The sequence below is a fragment of the Propithecus coquereli genome, unplaced genomic scaffold (genome assembly GCF_000956105.1).
Source record: "Propithecus coquereli isolate 6110/MARCELLA unplaced genomic scaffold, Pcoq_1.0 Scaffold1, whole genome shotgun sequence".
NCBI lineage: Eukaryota > Metazoa > Chordata > Mammalia > Primates > Indriidae > Propithecus > Propithecus coquereli.
In genome coordinates this window covers 7516004-7535059 of record NW_012133857.1, presented here as the reverse complement: position 1 = coordinate 7535059, position 19056 = coordinate 7516004, and the positions used below count along the sequence as shown (strand labels likewise).

Here is a 19056-nt window from a genome sequence, read left to right as displayed (position 1 = left end):
CCTATCCTCTGCATCTTTGCTCAGTCCTGGTTTCAGGATGGCTCTAGCGGTCCCAGGTGTCACAACCAGATCAATTGACACTGAGAGGAAGAAGGTTTATGGGGATTTTCTTCATTGTGATTAAAAACAAGAGGCTTTGCTTGTTAGACTTGGATCCGAGATACCTGGGTTGAGTTAGGGCCTCTAGATTATTGGGCTCCTAGTCAAAGCTATATAAAGGGGCACCCAAGAGGCAGAGGTTAAGAGGTTTCTTTGAGCTCTCCCACTTCCATGTGGAATTTCTTTTCATGTTTCCATGCACTTGCTGCTTCCCAAATCTGGGGTGGATCCTTTCGTGGCTCCACTTTGCATCATTTCCAGCTTTTCCACAGTGGATTTTGTCCCAGCCCTACCCTAGCGTCTCTTCCTGCTCTGGGTTAGTGATTGGTAAGCAGCCCTCTTAACTCCCTTCCATCTCAAAAACCCTGTGAGAGGTCACAGGAGAAGGATTCTGTTTGATCTCCTCCTGTTTATGCATCTCAGTAGATTAGCCTCTCCCATCCCCATCACCTCTTTTTTTTTTTTTTCTCTCTCTCTTTTTTTTTTTGAGTCAAAGTCTTGCTTTTTTTTTTTGAGTCAAAGTCTTGCTCTGCTGCCTAGGCTAGAGTGCCGTGGCATCAGGCTAACTCACAGCAACCTTTAACTCCCGGGCTCAAGTGATCCTCCTGCCTCAGCCTCCCAAGTAGCTGGGACTACAGGCAAGCGCCACCATGCCCAGCTAATTTTTTCTATATATTTTTAGTTGTCCAGATAATTTCCTTCTATTTTTAATAGAGACAGGGTCTCACTCTTGCTCAGGCTGGTCTTGAACTCCTGACCTTGAGTGATCCTCCCGCCTCGGCCTCCCAGAGTGCTAGGATTACAGGTGTGAGCCACCATGCCTGGTCCCCATCACCTCTTGATCTTCATCCAGGAGAAACTCAGGGGTGAGTGTGCTCCATGTTGGGTGACTGCGTGTGTGATCCTTCAGACTGACGTGTTCTCTCCTCCAGATCCTGCAGGCCCTGGGCAAGTCCTACCACCCTGGCTGCTTCCGCTGTGTCATCTGTAACGAGTGTTTGGATGGGGTGCCCTTCACCGTGGACTCGGAGAACAAGATCTACTGTGTCCGAGACTACCACAAGTAAGGAAGACGGGAGCAGACAGGACCCGCACGTGTGAGCCACACTCATCTCAGAGAGCGAAAGATGGAAACCCACTGAGCTGTGCCTGCTAGCTGCTATGCCCTTAGTCCACTGTCCAGCAAAGGCTTGGAGGTTTTGAGGGGTGCAGCAGGGGCCTCGGGAGGCCAGTTGATGGCGGGGAACTGGTTAAAGAATCCTGTTCAGTGAAGAAAGTACAACAACAACAACAATACTGTAATGAGATTCCTGGCTAGGCCTCAGGAGGAACCCGCCACACGTGTGGCTCCAGCTTTACCTAACTTCACAAGGCACCAGTGCAGTGTTGGTTCCTGCCACTCTCGGTTTGCTGGGGCCTGCACCAGGCACTGTGAGGTGAATAAACAAACGGTCAGTCGCTACCCCCAGTAGTGTGAGAGGCAGCCAGTGTCCTTGTTGCAGCTGGGGAGCTATCCTAAGGCATACTGCACACAGCAAGCCAGGCTCCATCTTTGCATGAGGGCGGAGAGCCACAGGCAGGGGGCGCTGGGGAGGAAGGCTTCATGCAGGCTCCCCGTGCAAGTCTTGGTCTGGGCTTTGCTCCCAGAAACAGCACAATGCGTGTCTTACTACTGCTTTGTTTCACCCACAGGGTGTTGGCCCCCAAGTGTGCGGCCTGTGGGCTTCCCATCCTTCCACCTGAGGTAAGATGCTCTCTCAGATGTGCTCCTAGGGTCTTCTAAGACAAGTTCCTGTTCTTACATCTTTTAAAATATCCTTCTGGAATCTCACCTCTGAGATGAATTGTGTCCTCACCCTTCTCGCTGGCTGGCTTCCCCGCCCGAGGCCTTCGCGTGTGCATTTGTCTGTGTGCTCAGGTCCAGCTCTCTTATTTGATACTAACTCTTAGATTAGCAGGTGAGCAGAAAAGCTTCTCTTTTATTCATTTTTTTAGGAATACATGTCCACGTAGGTCTGTCTTTCAGTGTTGACTCTGACATTCCAGAAGGCAGGACTCCTGTCCCTCCCACTTCCCTTCTCATCAGCTAAATCTGCTCTTTTTCTGACAAGCATCAGTATTCACTACTGATTTGTACCGTTCTGCCGAGGCCACCTACTTGTTACCCCAGAATCCTCTTTTCTCCCCACCCTACACACGTGCAGCCTGGCGGGCCCCCAACTGGCCTCTCCCACGTGTTGCTTTTCTTTGGTCCCAGGGCTCAGATGAGACCATCCGTGTCGTGTCCATGGACAGAGACTACCACGTGGAGTGTTACCACTGCGAGGTAGGCCCCTCCCTGCCCAGCCCCCAGGGCCATGAGACGTCCATGAGAAAAGCGTCCTGGGTTGACTGGGGCATGAGATGGTCAGGGAGATCCGGCAAGGGTCTGCCCTCCAGAGCTGATGTAGGCAATGGGGCGAAGGCCGATTTGTGGGGGTTGGGAGGGAGAGGCATATGCTTGGGGTTTTATAAAGGTCTTCACTGTTTTCTGCACATTCCGAACTGTCAAGTCCTGCAGCTGTCGCAGCTGCTCTCCCTGAAGCTGTGGAGCCAGGAGGGTTGTGCGGAGCATGGATTTTGGGTCCTGTCTGGGGACCAGATTGCCAGTCAGGGTGTGATTTGGGGAAGAGACTCCCTCCCCTCCAGCTTGCAGGCTGCCCTTCCTCGGCTGAGCCCTGGAAATCTTGAAGAAGCCCCTCTTGGAAACAGGCGTGTCAGCTGGGTAGTGTGAAGGTGGGTAGAGGCCCACCTGCCCCTTCTCTGCCCTGTGTCCCAGGTTGAAGGAGCCACTAGTCCCCTGTGACTGGAAGGAAAGCAAGGGGTCACCCCTCACCAGCCCTTGTGAAGCGTGATCATGGAATTTCAGCCACGATTAAGTGGATTCACCCACGGGAGGAGATTAGGTTCATTTGGTGACCTTGTGAGTGGGGAGAACAGGGAGTGTGGGTGACATAGAGATTGGTCCTGTTGCCAGTGCTGAAGAAATAGGTGGGAATCATTACCAGTGGTACCCCAGGTGCCTCAGGTCACCCCAGGAGAAAAAGGTGAAGATACTTGCTGAACAGTTCTCTCCACAGATTCCAGACCAGCACTGTCCAGTAGAAATATGAGAGCCACAGATTCAAGTTCTATGTATCGTTTTAAGTTTTCTAGTGGCCACATTAAAAACAGTTAAACAGGTGGGATTAATTATTCAGTCCAATATATCTAAAATGTTATTTCAGCATGTAATCAATAACAAAAATTACCCATGAGATATGTTCACATCCTCTTTTTGTCCTAAGTCTTGGAAGTCTGGTGTGCATTTGTACTGACTGCATATCTTAGTTAAGTGCGCCACAGTGAGCGCGCTGTGGTCAGTGGCTCCCGTGTTGGACAGGCCTAGGCAGGAGCTGTGTGTTTCTGCACCAGCATGTCCTGCCTGTACGGGGACACACAGCGCTCCCTGCTGATTGTGAAGATGGTGGCCTCCGTGATAGTCTTGCAACCTGTTTTGCTTCTACTGGACATTTCTGCCTCCCCCCAGGACTGTGGGCTGGAACTCAATGATGAAGATGGTCACCGCTGCTACCCCCTGGAGGACCACCTGTTCTGTCACTCCTGCCATGTCAAGAGACTGGAGAAAGGCCCCTCATCTGCAGCCCTTCACCAGCACCACTTCTAGCTGGAGCCACCTGCAGACCTCACGGCAGGGGGACGAGGAGCCAGGACTGCACCCATTACTTCCCATGGCTCCTGGGTGGGATTGGGGTAGGGGAGGAGGAGGGGCAAGTGGGTGAGGTCCCAGGTATATGTGTGGAGTGCCTTTCCATTAACCAGGGAGGTAGACACTACCTGCCTGGTACGTATATTTTCCAAGTGCTTTTCTCCATTGCCACACCTGCTTTAGTTACTCAGGAAGATGCTCTGGCATGTGACGTGAGCTCCGGCACGTGATTTGAGGTCGCATCAGTGCAACTGAAGGAACTCTCCTGTCCCCTCTGGGAACGTTCATGCTTCAGAGGGAGAGGTTTGCATTGAGCTTGTTTCACAATATCCCCTGGAGAGACAGCTCAGCTGCCAATACATTTAACCCTTTCCCCTCCTTCAGGAAAATACCTGTACCCAAACATCCCCGCTTCCTCCACACACACACACCATGGCATGATTAAAGGCTTCTTGCCACCAGAGAGCTTCAGTTCTTCTGTAGAATGGCTGCAGACATAATTGCATTATGGCAAGAAGGAAGCTCTAACATGTGCTTTTGTATCCTAAGAAGAATTTGCTTAGAAAGCCAGAGCCAGGATTTGAAAGAAGTGAGGCAGGGTTTCCTGCTTATATGCTGACAGCATTCTGTGTGCCCCTGCAAATCCTCACTCCCCTAAAGGCAGCTGGGGCCCCCGACAGAGATTTGCCCTGTTTGAGTGAAGCACGCCCTGGGAGAAGACCCTGGTGCAGGCACCAGGACTCTCTTGCCCACCTATTTGCGCTGTATTTTTCTGGAGCTCTCAAGAGTCTGTGACTTTGGAGCTGCGCAAGGCAAGTCTCGAGAACCCATGTGGAGACATCTCTTGTGCCAGTTTTAGATTATTTAACGATGGGCTTTTTAGAAGTCCTGCTCACATGCTAAGAGATAGCTCCTTATAAACAAGGAGAGTTTATGTGTGTGTGAGCTCTTTAAGCAAAGATGGGAGGGAGTGCCTCGGGATAAGTTATTTTATTCATTTCATAGGTTTCTCTCTTGCCCGATTCTTGGCACAGGTATTACATTTGAAGAAACCAGTATAAGGTACACTGCTTTTGTCTGTTTTTTTGTTTTGTTTTTTTAGTTGTTTCCCTCCACTTTCAGTCTTCCACACACAAAAAAAATACCTCACAGATAGAGCTTCACCAAATCACAGATTAAGGAGGAATTCAGCTATCACACTGGACTCAGATCCCTTCTTTGGTATGTTACAAATTGCTGGCTTCACACCGGCCAGACTCCAGCTGGTCTGGGCAGTGTGATCTTAACGGTTGCCTTATGCATTTCAGCATGCTGGCTCCTTGGGGCCAGGGAGGGCTAAGGGAGGCCACACACTGGCAAGATTCCAAGACCATCTCTGCACTGAAGAGGCAACATTTGCCCTGAGGCTGGAGGTCAGCACTCCTGGGTATTTCAATTAGAGGAAGCTGCAAAAAGAAAGATGGCTGCCATTTGCCCTGTCAGCCTGTGGGGAGGGCCTCATGGCCTCATCACGGGAGGGCGAGGCTGTCTCACCGCTGGGGGCATGCGGCCGTTGTGTGCACTCTGCTTCCTCAACTTACACTCAGAGTGAAAGGCTGGGTACCGGGCGGCCACAGAGGGTGGCGAGAGGAGCCCCTTGCATGTGTAAACTCAGGCTTTTCTCTAGGCCCTGCTCTACTTCTAAGCCATGTTTTGACTTATCTGGTAGTCATTGCCTGTAAGAAGCACAGACTTGGCGCCATGGAACGTCTTTTCCATTTTTATGAAACTCATTGTTGGAATCCTTTGGCCAGATGTCACTTTAGCCGGGCCGTGCGCCTTCATTGGTTCCTTTTCACAGGCTGACCTCCTGAAAACCCGTGAACGCTGGGGCTGGGGAACTGGACCGGGGTTGGGCCCCTCTCCTCCCGTCAGCTAGTCACCCAGCTCAGCTTTGGCAAGGTGTGGGGGAAACACTGCCAGCCAGCATGTCTTCACCTATCTCGGCCGACCGAGGAACGCTGGCCTTGCTGACACCTTCGCCCCACTTTTAAGTTAGGCAGAGTGAAGAACATTGCATTGGAACCACTGCCAGAAATAGCAGGGATTTGTTTGCAAATTTGGGTAATTAGTTAAAAATCTGTGATTAATTTTTTTAAATGAGATTTTTTAAAGCGGCCTTGATTGAGGTGATTCAGATATGTCTGCAAATATGGCATTTTATATTGTTGAAAAGGAATAGTGGGATTTTCAGACATCCTAGAAATCCCAGCAGCAGACTTCTCTGGTTGTCTGTCCCCTGGAGAGGGCACCAGGTAGGAATCTCGAATCAGTTTTGTTTCTCTCCGCCTCAGGCCCTTCCAAAAACGCCGTGTAGAGATGTTGGCCTACCTGGTATTTTAAATGTTCTGTAAATTATTAGGCAAATAGAACTATAATGGGGTTGTATTCATGGGCATCTAGAAGGAAAACACAAGGACTTGGTAGACTAGGATGAATATGTTTATTTTAAAAGTTAGAGCAAATATCCCTTCTTAAGTTTTCTGAACAATTCTTGGACTTTTGGTAAAACAAGGAGGATTATAGCCTGATTCCAGACCCCAAAGCCAGCCTCCATCCTTCTCCCTTGCCTCATTTAGGTGGTGGAGGTTGTTCACTATCTCCTGTTTTGTGATTTTTTTTTTCCTTCCCTCTAGCTTGGGACATTCAAAAACTGCCTGGGTGGTCTGTGAAAAGCCAGTAACCTAGTTAATCTGCTATAGGTGAGGATTCTTCCTGTCACTCACTCATGTTATTCCCCCATCTTTCATTGGTAGAGTGATTTGTTCATCTCCTGCCACAGAAGGGCATTTTAGTCCTAACTGGGCCGTTGCCTGCATATGCAGTGGGACGGGACTGCCCATTTCTCCAGGATTAGTGCTCTGGTGATAGCCCTTTTCAGCTGAGTCCTCTGAGCTCTTGCTGTTGAGTCCTGGGCGGCTGATGGAATAATTGGAGTTCTGATCGCCTGCAAGCAACGCCCTTGCCTTGTTTCCGTAGGCTTGAGTCACACTTACAAAATGAAAACAGAGACATTAGGACTTGAGAGAATTATTCGGAATTCACACTCCTTTGCGGTCCTTAAAGGCTGTTTTTGTGTGCCATTCCCACGCGTGTGAAAGTGAGGCCGTAACAACTGCTAGCACCCTTGCAAAGAACGTGTGCGAGACTTGACCACAAACCATTGTTGCTTGACGCACTTGTTAAAACTGTCAGTCAGGAAACCTGAATTTTTTTGTGCTCTGCTTTGCGTCAAGAATCAGTTCCAATTTCCCAGTTACTCTTTGAAGTAACTTTTTAAAGTAACAGAAAAAAAATGAGGAAGATATATTAGCTATCTCTTGTTCTGAGCCAAAACTGGACAGATGTGGGAAATCTCCATATAGTATATGAAAATTTAACTGTACAGGGACATTTTCCCCTGTATATCTTCTTTTACTATAAAATTATTCAAAATTTTACTGTTACTATAAAATTATTCAAAGTGTTGTAACAATAAAACTGCATCAATTTGTAGACTATTAAAGTGCCCTCCCACCTAATGATGTTTACTGGGTCTTTTGTGTGTGTGGAGTGATTCACCAACAGTGCTTTTTGCTACCTGGATTTTGTCATCTTTTAGAGCTCTGGATTTTTAAAGTAGCACATGGGTATCAAACCTGTGAATGGTCTGAGATTTTGCCCTACTTGCAGGCTAATAAGTTAGCATGCCATGGTTCTGTGGATTCTGGCAGAAGTTACGAGACTCATAGGTCAGAGACAAAGGACAGTTTATTACAACAATAGTAGTGGCCAGATTATCAGCACTTGCACTGGTTCCCTGAGCCACAATTCCTACGGGGCCCCAGGAAGAGGGCCAAGTGATACCTGCAGGTGCAGTGGGCTGTGTCACAAGAGGAACCCCATGCTTAGGGAACCCTTGTCTTTTACGATGGGCATAAGCCTACCTGACTCTTGCTCCAGAGAGAGACACGCTATCATCCAAGACTGTTCGCTATATAAACGTCCCTGAGAAGATAGTCTGGAACCTGGCAGTGCATGCCTATGCTCACAAGACGGAGGAAGATGTGAGAGGCTTTGGAGACTCGTATCCCAAGAATCAGCAGTTTCTATAACATTGAGACTTGCAAGGCCCTGCTACAGTCGTAATTTTGTCTCTTTCCCTTTCGTGTATGTGTTAACTTTTTTCTTTGGCGGTTATGACCAAAGAATCCCAGAGGTGAGTGAGCATTTAGGTTTGAGGCAGCCACATGCAGGGAAGCAGGACTTGCAGAGTGATGGGGCCAAGTGTGTGATTAGAATCCTTGGCTTGGTTTAGGCTTGAGTTTAGTTCTTGGGGCAGCCAGGCTGACGTGCCAAGGACATAAGAAAACTGGGAATGAGGATACTGATCATAGTGGTGCCATACACCAAAATAAAACATCTTTTTTTAAGTGACAAGAGAGCAGCTAGTCTGATTTACCAACATGGGCTGCTATTTTCCTATAACTTGATGGTACCAGGGATAAAAATGTAGTAGTCTGGACTGTGGTGTGCTTCCCCATCTTTTTGGGGAAAAAATTAAAAAGCCCCGATATGGAGTGTTTGCTAACTTCTGTGATGTGAATCCTCCCACCGTGGTCAGTTTCCAGCTATCAACATCCCAGCACTCGGAGTTGGGAGAGGAGGGCACAGTCCAGAGCGAGTGAGCCAGCCTCGGGCGTTTGGGCCACCTGGGGCTGAAGCAGCAGGGAAGTCTGGTCTGGTTCCAAGTTCCATGACTGAAGCGGTAGCGACGTAATAGCTGACATTTATTGCGTGCTCACCATGTAGCAGGTGTTATTCCGATGGCCACATTTTCTTTATCATCCTTCATTCTAGACAACTGAGACACAGAAGAGTGAAGTAACCCTCCCAACAGTACGTACGCAGGAAATAGTTGAGGCAGGATTCCATCCCAGGCAGTCTCATCTAGAGGTTGCTGTCTTGACCAGTCAACCAGTGGCTGCTGGGGGGGCAGTAACTTGTCCTTCAGTGTCAGTATACTTAATTATTAAAGTTACATAGTCAAAAAATCCTTATGAGGCTGTGAGGAGATTATTGCTGTTCTCTGTTGGAATCTGTATTGGTTTCCTATTGCTACTGTAACAAATTATCACAGCCTCAGTGGCTTAAAACAACAAATTTACAGTTCTGGAGAAATGGGTCTTCTTGGCTAAAGTCAAGGTTGTCGGCAGAGCCACATTCCTTCCAGAGGCACTATGGGGACATCTATTCCTTGCCCCTTTTCAGCTTCTAGAGGCTGCCCACATTCCTTGGCTTGTGGCTGCATTATTCTCATTCTGTTACCTGTTGTCACACCACCTCTCACTGACCCTGCTGCCTCTATTTCTTAAAATTATTTTTTTTGGAGATGTGGTCTTGTTCTGTCACCCAGGCTGGAGTGCAGTGGCATCATCATGGCTCACTGCAACTTCAAACTCCTGGGCTCAAGTGATCCTCTTGCCTCGGCCTCCAAAAATGTTGGGATTACAGGTGTCAGCCACCACACTCAGCCCTGCCTCCTTTTAAGAGCCCTTGTGATTACCTTGGGCCCATTCAGATAATCCAGTATAATCTCCCCATCTCATGATCCTTAATCATATCTGCAAAGCTACTTTGCAGATATTCACAGATTCTGGGGATTCGTACATGGTCATCTTTGGAGGGGAGGAGCATTATTCAGTTTACCAGACTCCAACAAATGTCTTTGAGTGGAAATGAAAGAATATCCCTGGGTTATTTGGTACCTTTTCTTCAAGCATTGCTAAAAGTGGGGTCTGCATTTTCCCTGGATTAAAAACAAACGGTCACACACAAATGTGACTGGGACCTTGGTCTCTCAGTATAAAAAAATCATAAAAAGAAGCCAGAGGAGGTCTGGTCAGGAGAAGCTCCCAGGTATGTAACAGCCCCAGATCAGGTGTGTAAGGCAGCCTGAGGCACTGCCACCACTTGGTTATACACATCTCTCCAAATCATCCAAGTCCTCAGGGACAGGTGGCGGCCCTGAGCCATGGGGCCTGGCCCACATCAGGCCTGTGATGGAATAGAGTGAGGGAACACACCCATTTTGGTGACTTGGCGAGAAGGCAGACTCCACAACAGACAAGGTCTGTAAGATCAAAGGTCTGTAAGTGGGAGCTGGATATAAAAGTAGGCTGTAGGGATCACTTGGATGGTGCCAACAAGCTTCATCTGCAGCTTGGAATGTCTCCATAGGAAGGCCCTTGGGAGATTTTGTAAAAAATTTTTGTATTTATGTAACAATTTCACTACGGGAAAAACTTGGCCAAAGATGTCAATTTATATTACCCATCCTTGGCTGATTTTTAAATCTTGAACATTGCTTTCCTTAGAATCGGATTTTGATTGGTCTTTAAAAACCCCAGAAGAATGCCTGTTTCTGCCTGGATTACTTTTTGTTTTTCAGCCTCACTGAATGTTCACAAAGGGCCTTGGTTTATAGTTCCCAACTGGTGAAGAAAGGTCAAATTTTTCGTTTTAGTGCTTTCTACATGATAACGTGTTCAGAGAGCTGGGCGGGAGCTCTCTGCAGGGCAGTGGCTGTTCAGCTGGAAGTATTCTTTTCCTAAAGCCTTATGTGAGACAGGCTGCCACTTAAACCCCCCACTGAATTAAAGGAGAGGAAATGTCCAAGAGCCCAGAGTTGGTGAGTAGAAGCATCAGCAGGACTAGAAATGCGGTCTTCTCATTGCTAATTAGCAGGGGATGGGGTTTAGTAGCCCATTAATTCATCGACTGAGTGATTGGTTGATGGACAGTGATGACTCATATTCCCCAGGTTCAAGTCCCATCCATGCCCAGATGAGGAACTGGCCCTGAGCCCACTCATGTGGCGCCCTCTGAGGTATAGTGAGCCCATGGGGCAGGACGGTTTTGGGGCCAATGTAGGGACCGTCCCTGGGCAAAATTGGCTTATGCCCAGAGTCAGCGAAACTGGGTGTGCTCTCCTTGGCGCCAGAGGTCAACAGGTCCGCACACGGCCTGTTGGACAAACAGAACTATTCCTCATGACAGATAGCTTTATGATAGATAACCAAGCGCCTGGGGTCTTGCAAACAAACCAAGGCATCTCATTGTCCTGCATACGGTAATGAGATAAAGAAGTTAAGATACAAGAAGTTAAGATGCAAACGTTTGCTTCCCTTAAGCAATCGTCTGGAAGGAATGAAAATGTGTTTCCTCAAGACACCCAAGGTAGTCACGTACCAGGAAGTAGCTGCCGGACATAGAAAAAGTATATAATAAAGCGACTGGTAGAATTATCTACTGCAGTCTTGTATGTCCTTGTGTGTGTCTGTGTGTTTCTTTCTGTGTCCATCCCCCGTTCTGCAATCTGGGCTGCGACAGCCAAGAGCCCAGACTCAGGTTTTAACTCAGTCTTCACCACTTAATTGCTCAATGACCTGAAACAAACTTAGTTCCCTCATCTGTAAGAATGGGGATAACAACTGAACTTAAGGGATTGTTGCAAGGATTGACTGAATTCAAGTAAAAGGCTTAGAGTAGTGCCCGGCAGGATGTAATTGCTCAATACGTGTGGCAGGTTTTAAGATTTAATTGATCTTTATGTAATGGTGATCAACAAAATAAATGACAAATAGATTAAAGTAAATGGAAAAAACAATATAAACAATTTGAAAAAAAGCACCTATATAAAAGAAGAAACCATAAAACATTAAATTTGAATATATAAAGGTGAAAATTATTCTAAGTTAAAAAATGATAAGCTTGAAAAAAAGGATTGCAATGTGTTTGATAGCCAAAGAGTTAGTAATATCCTTAACCTATAAACAAATTTGTAAGATAATTGAATATGTCAAGAGAAAATACATACATCACATAATAAATGTAAAAGAAGTTCCATTTTATAATTATAAAAATTGCAAAGAAATTATTTATAATATCCAGTGTTGGCTGGCCTGCACAGAAACAGATGCTGCTGATGGAAATAGGTATTGGTTTAATTTTTTGGAGGGCAATTTGAAAATATGTAACACAAGTCTTAAAAATGTCCATGAAATGTACCTTAAAGATGCCCACTAGTCATTCCACATCTAGATATTTATAAGACATAGAAATAATTTAACACAGAATCATTTTAAAAAATGTTAAACTGGCAACAACTCAAATTCCCAGCATAAGGGTTATGCTTAAAATATCCCTGATGCAGTATCTTCAAAGAATATTTAATAGCCATAAATCTCAGATAAAAAGGTAAGGGGACACAGAGAACATAAATCCATTTCCTATACAACCCCAATTTGTAAAAACACATGTGTAGGTATATCCATATTAAAAAGCCTAGAAGAAAAGTCTATAAGGAAAAAATTATGTTAATAGTAATGATCGCAGGGGGAGATTATTTTTATTCCCAATAATGGTCTGTATTTTACAAATTTTCTATAGTTTACTCGGGAAAAGGGCGTAATATTGGAGAAATTAACTGATCGATTGAGTGACTGGTTAAAGGACAGTGTCCAGTAACTCACAATCGCCAGGTTCGAGTCCCCTCTTTAGGCCGCAGACATTTGGGGCCTTCTCAGGTGTCCAAGGCAGGTACCTGTACAATGAGTAACATGCGAGATTACCTGAGCTCTTCTTACTGTAAAAACACCCATGTTTTAAGGTTTCCCGATTGGAATTTGGGAGCCAGGCTGGCTTTGGAGCCGAGCGCCAGGTCTGCGGACCCTACGAGCGCGCGCAACCGCACCGCAGCGTTTCCTTCTCCGCGGAGGGTTAGACCTAGAGCCCACCCCATTTTGGTAAACTGGAACAGGTCGCTTTTCACGTCACCGCGGGCGGTTCTGCTCCATGGGGAAAAAAAGCCATAGCTGCTGCCTTAAATGCGCCTTTGCGTCATCTGGTAGCTAGCTACAGCACATTCCCCACTCCAAACTGCCACCTTTCCAGGTGTGTTTTTCTAAAGGTACCGCATTTACAGAGACCACTCGTGCATGATTAAGAGTAGGCGCTTTGCAGTTTCCAAACCACCTCAGACAACTCCGTGTTCCAAACACAGCTTAAAAGATGACATTTCGGGCAAAGTAGCATTAAAGTTCAAGGTAGCTAACCTTCATATTCTAGCCATAAATATCTCCCAGGAGACCTTGTAACACCAAGCCCGAATGTGACAAAAAAGTTACACCTCGAGCCAGCCAGGAGTCGAACCTAGAATCTTCTGATCCGTAGTCAGACGCGTTATCCATTGCGCCACTGGCCCCGTGCTAGCTAAGCGCTCCCTGCAACGGGTGATCACCCCTTCCGCAGTTTCAACAGGCTTCCTGACACCGCCAACTCCACTTCTGCCCCCGCACCCGGCGCCGCGGCGCCAGCCCACAGCTCCGCCTGCTCCCCTGCTCCGCCTCCCCAGCGGACGCGCTCCACCAATCCGCGGCCGCGACCTCGCCGCGCTCTCCGCGGCGCTCCAGCCCGCCGCGTAGCATGGCGTCTCTCGCAGTCCCTGGCTCGCGAAGTAGTTTGTCCTCCGCCGCCTCCCGTTCGCTACCGCGGGGCGGGGAAAAGGGTGGGACGAGGCTGGGCGCTGCGGCCGCCGCTCCAGGGTGACCGGTAGCGCAGTAGCCGAGGTGGCGGCGTGGGGCGGGGCGGGCAGAGAGAGAAGGAAGGAGGTGGTGGTGCAGGATGGCGGCGACGACCTACGAGCGGCTGAAGCTGTGAGTCCCGCGGGCCGGAGGCGGTTGACAGAAAAAGGGCCTGCGGGCAGCAGGCGGGGCGGCAGGTGCGGGCGCCAGCCTCGGAAGGGCTCCTGAGCCCGGGCGAGAGGCTTGCACTACAGGTCCTCCTCGCCGGGCGCGGCCTCTCCAGGGCCCCATCCGAATAGCCGCCGGCTCTCTCCGCCCTGCTCGGCCTCAGCGCCCGCGGCGGGAGAGTGAAGCTGCAGACTGGCTTCCAGCGAGCCGGGATCGGCGTTACGATGGGGCCCTTCCGGGCATGCTAGTCCCCTCTTTTTATGGAGAGGTGGCGGCTAAATTCATCCGTGTGGTTTAGCAGAGAAAAAGAGTTTTCTCTTATTTAATGGACCCATAGCAGAACTTTAGAGTTCACACACAAATCAGCAAACCTTTCTGTTGGTTACACTCTATGTGGGCATCGAAGCCTTCCTGACCAGTCTCTAGGGTGCAGAAAAAATTTAAAGTACAGTCAGTACTCTTAAGGTGCTGAAGGAATTTACTTTGGTTTAAGTTTTATACAGCTCCAGCATAAAGCTGGTTCTTAAGTCTATGTGGACAGCCAGAGGCTAATCTTGAGAATTTTGGCACTGCATATTGACTTTTCTGTAAATCCAAGTTCTCGAGGCTTTGAGAGGTAGGCTCTGGTTGTTAGAGTTGTGAAATAGGTGTTCGTAAGGGCTTTGGCTTGTCTTGGATAAATAACATGTATTTATTTCCCTTAGTATTACCATGATCATCTATACTTTTCTTGTCTGAGTAATTTTGTTTTTATTTGCTTTGTGTTTAATGCTTTACCTCTAGGCTGCTTGAAAATCTGGTGACGTAATTTGGGAATACCTTTGGTAGAAGAGGCAAATGTAATTTTTTGAGAAGCTTATCAGTCCATATATATTAATAAGATATCTCGGTACTTAGGCATAGGTATCACATTTCTTTTGCAGGGAAATGAGGACATAAAAATGTGGTTTGGGCACTTCTTATGCTCCCCAGAACATCAAGCTCACTAATAACTTTCTGAAAGGTTCAGTGTAAAGTTAAGGGTGTAAAATTGAGAGAGAGGTCATCTTCTCCACATAATATATTTTGCAGAAAAGATGATTATTTTTTTCCACACTCTTTGCTCCTTCTTTTTACTGTAATTTTCTTTGAAAATCCCAGCTGCACATATCCCTCCACATTTTCCTCTCCAACTTTGCTTATTTTCTCCCGGTTCCCCTTTGCAAGATGGTCACCTTGTTGGTGAAAGAGTTGAAGGAAGTGTCTTTGACTAGGTTTCTGGTGGGGCCACCATCACAAGTGCTCTGCTGGCTAATTAGGTTATTGTTGTCTAGGCACTGAAGGGTTTAATGTGATCCTACGCGTTTAAGCAATATGGAGCCTTGGCTTGATGCAGCTCAGTGTTAGGTTACAGGATGCAGTTGAATTTTCTTGTGGCAAAGATTGAATAGGATGGAGAACTTGAGAATTATGATGATTGTTTTTCAGCTGCTAAGGCACTAAATTTAACCTGTGCAGACCTCAAAACAAACCAAAAATCCTCTTTATCCATAAAAGAGAGAGGAAGTTTGGCTCTTAAGTGATGAGAATGATGCTTTTGTATTGATTTTTGTGAGAAGTGGAGACTATAAATTTGTTTGGGCGAAAAAGTAAATCTGGTGAGCTATGATGATGCCACTGGGGTGACAGAATGAAACTGTCTTGGAAAAAAAAAAAGTAAATGCGGGGTTATATGAAAGTCATTCTCTAATTTTTCTGTCCTTAACTTATTTTTCCCCTGAAAAGTGTTGAGTGCTTCCGTACATGTTAATATACAACTTTTTGCAACTTTGTTTTCCTTTACTAAGGGGTTTATTTGTGAGGGGTTTTTTTGATTTTATTATTTTTAAAAGGATTATTTTGAATTTTGTGGGTGGTTTTTTTTTTTTTTTTTTTGAGACAGTCTCGCTCTATGGCTGGGGCTAGAGAGTGCCAGGGCATCAGCCTAGCTCATAGCAACCTCAAACTCATGGGCTTAAGCGATCCTCCTGCCTCAGCCTCCCGAGTAGCTGGGATTACAGATATGTGCCACCATGCCAGGCTAATTTTTACTATTTTTAGTAGAGATGAGGTCTCTTGCTCAGGCTGGTCTTGAACTTATGGCCTCAAGAGATCCTCCCGCTTCAGCCTTCTAGAGTGCTAAGATTACAGGAGTGAGCCACCACACTGGCCTTGAGTTGGAATCTCTGTTTTTATTCCTTCTTTGGCCCTTCCTGCTTTGATACCTGCTGTTAAAGGTTATTTTTGTTTTGTTTTTTGTTTTAAAAGAGACGGGGATCTCTCTGTGTTGCCCAGGCTGGTTTTGAAAGCCTGGGCTCAAGCTATTCTCCTGCCTCAGCCTCTCAAGTAGCTGGAACTACAGGCATGCACCTGGGTTGTTGGTTTTTAAATGTGGCCTTTGCTTTAAGGAGTATTCTTTTTTGGATGCATTTGGAGGTGGAATTGGTTTCTGACCCATGTAAGAATTGGTGGGACATAGTAGCCATTTTTAAAACATGCCTAGAGATATATTTTAAGAAAGATCCATACAAAAGAGATAGTTTGATTATTTTATTACAAAACTATTGCTACAGGGTTTATTCAACTGTTGAAATGCATGAGATCTTAAGTAATAATTTGTTCTACATTATGCCATGCTTTTTTTCCAGTCCATCTCTGTCCTGCTGAAGTTTACCTTCCTAATGCCCTGGTTACATCCTCTACTTTCCTGCTTATAATTTCCAATTCTATGTTATTGAACTGTAGGATCAAGCCACATTTCTTAGCCATCTATATTCTAGCCTTTTCATCAGCTATTTCCCGTAACTGCCCAGTGTTTTTTCCCCCCATCTGCCAGACTTGGCTCACCCTCTCCTAGCTTTAAGTTTGGGCTTATTTTGATCCTTCTGTCCAGAATGCCGTCTTCTATCCTGATTGCATCCATGGTAGAGCCAAGAGATCTCAGGTTTTTTTTAGTCAGGACAGACTTGGAGTCAGATCTCAACTTCGCTGTTTGCTTTGTGTACTGGGCATGGTACTTAACCCCTCTGAATTGGTTTTCCATCTGGTAAAATGATAATGTTAATACTTCACAGGATTATCGTAAGATTCGAAAGAGAGTTTAGATGAAGTAGTCAGCGTGCTTTGTAGATACCTTCTTTGAGAAGCCTTTTCTTTCCACATCTTTCGCTTCACTGAGCTCCAGTGGCAGTCTTTACAACTAAAAATGAGATATTATTGTCACAGAGATTAGACACCAAATGTCCATATGATTTGCACATTCTGTTTCTTAGGATTGATTTACAGTGCATTTATTTTCTCATGGGCAAGAGGACTGAAAGCTAGAATGATCAAACCATACATAGTACTGTTTGAACCACTTGTTTTGCCACCTAGGAATGAAATCATTATGTATACAGTCATGTGTCGCTTAACAAAGGGGATACATTCTAAGAAATGTATTGTTAGGAGATTTCCGTTGTGGGAAGATCAGAGTGTAATTAATTATACAAGTCTAGATGGTATAGCCTACTACACACCTATGCTATATGGTATAACCTATTGTTCCTAGGCTACAAATGTGTACAGCATGTTACTGTCCTGAATACTGTAGGCTATTGTAACACAATGGTAAGTATTGTGTATGTATACATATCTAAATACAGAAAAGGTACAGTAAAAATACTGTATTGGGACCACTGTCTGTGTGTGGTCTGTCATTGACTGAACCGTTAGAGGGCTCATGACTGTACTTTGTTTCTCCAACTAGGTTGCATATATCTAGAATGTGTTAGAAACACCTTAACATTTAATTCTTCTCTAGTTCTCCTTAGTGCCTAGCATAAAGCCTTGTGCAGAGCAGCTCCTCAGTGAATCACCTGAGTAAATGAAAGGATCTTTCCAGTATAGACTACCTACCAGCACTTCAGAAAGAACACAGTCTGGGGTAATTTGGAATATATTCTTTTGAAGAAACAGCGGCTTAAGTCATTTCATGTATGTTACTGTCTTCCCAATGCCTCTGTGAGGTTACAGGTTGATATATATCCTTTGTCATTGTTGAAGATAGTCAAATAATTGCCCTTGGCCACACAATCAGATCATACAGCCAAGCCATGGCAGAGCTGGCCTTGAAACACAGCTGGTCCAGAGTCAGTGATCTTTCCATTACACTGCATTGTTCAGATTACCTTTTTTTCTCTTATCAGATTGCTCTCGCCTTAGTCTCTGCACATGCCAGGTATAGAAATGAGTCGCTTATAATCAAAATAGTTGACATGTCCATATGGATTTTTAATGTGGAAAACAGAATATTGATTTGCTGAGAATTTAACATTCATATTTTTAAAAATTCCAAGCAGTTCTAAATATCTTATATTATGACTCCTTTTTTCTTTTTAAGTCATTTGTGTAAGCATGGATAATGTCAGACAATGATAAATTTGAAGTTGCAAAACAATGAGAACAGAAATGCCTTATTGGATAGATAAAGTGTTTTTTATTCTTTTTTTTTCTATTGTAAAAGGTCAGCTGAAACTAGATACAAGGCAGGGAACCCTTTAGATACTGAATCAGGCTGCAGCATGCCTCTGAAGAATACTGTTTCCTCAGGAAGTTGCCTTCTTAAAAGATGCTCATAGCTGTGAGGTCAGTCCTGAAGAACAGATGTAAGCTAAGCTACATTCTGATGAAGACATATATAATCTATCCAGTACAGTAAACGCTCAGATTGTTCACACAGCTCTCCATGGAGAGAAGGGTGTAGGGCAGCTAAGATTATCCTCATGAATTGGCCACAAACGATAACGGGGTTTGTATCTAAAACGTTAGCTGGGTGGGAGTTCAGGCTAGAGAGCCTAATTCGTGCTAGGCTGTGTCAGATCACTTGATGTGCTTGTTTTAAATACATAGTCTAGGGCCTCACATTGGGCCTACTGAGCGAAAATCTCAGGGGATGGAGCCTGGGAATCTGCAAGTTCCAGATTCAGTCAGCTGTCCTGGTAGTTCTTAATGCACTCTAAAATGGATTTTAGGACTGGGCACAGCTGGGTGAGAACCAGAGCGTGCTAGTAGAAGAGCATTCTTTGGAGGGTCTGGGGCTCTGGAAGATTGTGCTATGGGTTAGAACTTCAGATCAGGTGGAGTTTAGACTTGGTCCTATGAAGAAGTCTGGTTGTTAGAGACAGTGGGGTTTAGGGCATACAGGGACCAGGGAGTAGGTGGGACCTTGAGGTTTTGAGAAAGAAGATCAAATTGGAATAAATTGGCTTCCTAGAAACAGCAGGTGATTTTGGGGTTGTATTGGGCCACTGGGGCATCTGTGATGAATCTGGGCTGTAGGAGAGGCAACCAAGGAGGGGCTCAGTGAGGAGGACACTGGCAGAACCCACAGGGAGGATGAATGAGGGCTGCGTACGGGTGTAGCAGACTCAGAGGACCCTT

The 19056-nt window shown here is 45.9% G+C and overlaps 2 protein-coding genes and 1 non-coding gene across 3 annotated transcripts in view; 2 read left to right on the top strand and 1 right to left on the bottom strand.

Annotated features, from left to right (window-relative positions):
• The window catches only part of LIMD1 (LIM domains containing 1), a 75387-nt gene extending 68150 nt beyond the window's left edge, over positions 1-7237 (top strand). Inside the window, exons 5-8 of the mRNA XM_012639111.1 lie at positions 1032-1162; positions 1792-1843; positions 2357-2425; positions 3668-7237. Coding sequence (XP_012494565.1) covers positions 1032-1162; positions 1792-1843; positions 2357-2425; positions 3668-3805 — 390 coding nt within the window. The 3' untranslated portion in view covers positions 3806-7237. The remainder of the gene's footprint in view (positions 1-1031; positions 1163-1791; positions 1844-2356; positions 2426-3667) is intronic.
• Positions 7238-8064: 827 nt separating this feature from the next.
• The window catches only part of SACM1L (SAC1 suppressor of actin mutations 1-like (yeast)), a 97720-nt gene continuing 86728 nt past the window's right edge, over positions 8065-19056 (top strand). The window contains exons 1-3 of the mRNA XM_012661446.1: positions 8065-8084; positions 12837-12972; positions 13490-13581. Coding sequence (XP_012516900.1) covers positions 8065-8084; positions 12837-12972; positions 13490-13581 — 248 coding nt within the window. The remainder of the gene's footprint in view (positions 8085-12836; positions 12973-13489; positions 13582-19056) is intronic.
• Positions 13058-13130, bottom strand: TRNAR-ACG. Its single transcript has one exon. It is a non-coding gene; the product is annotated as a tRNA-Arg (tRNA).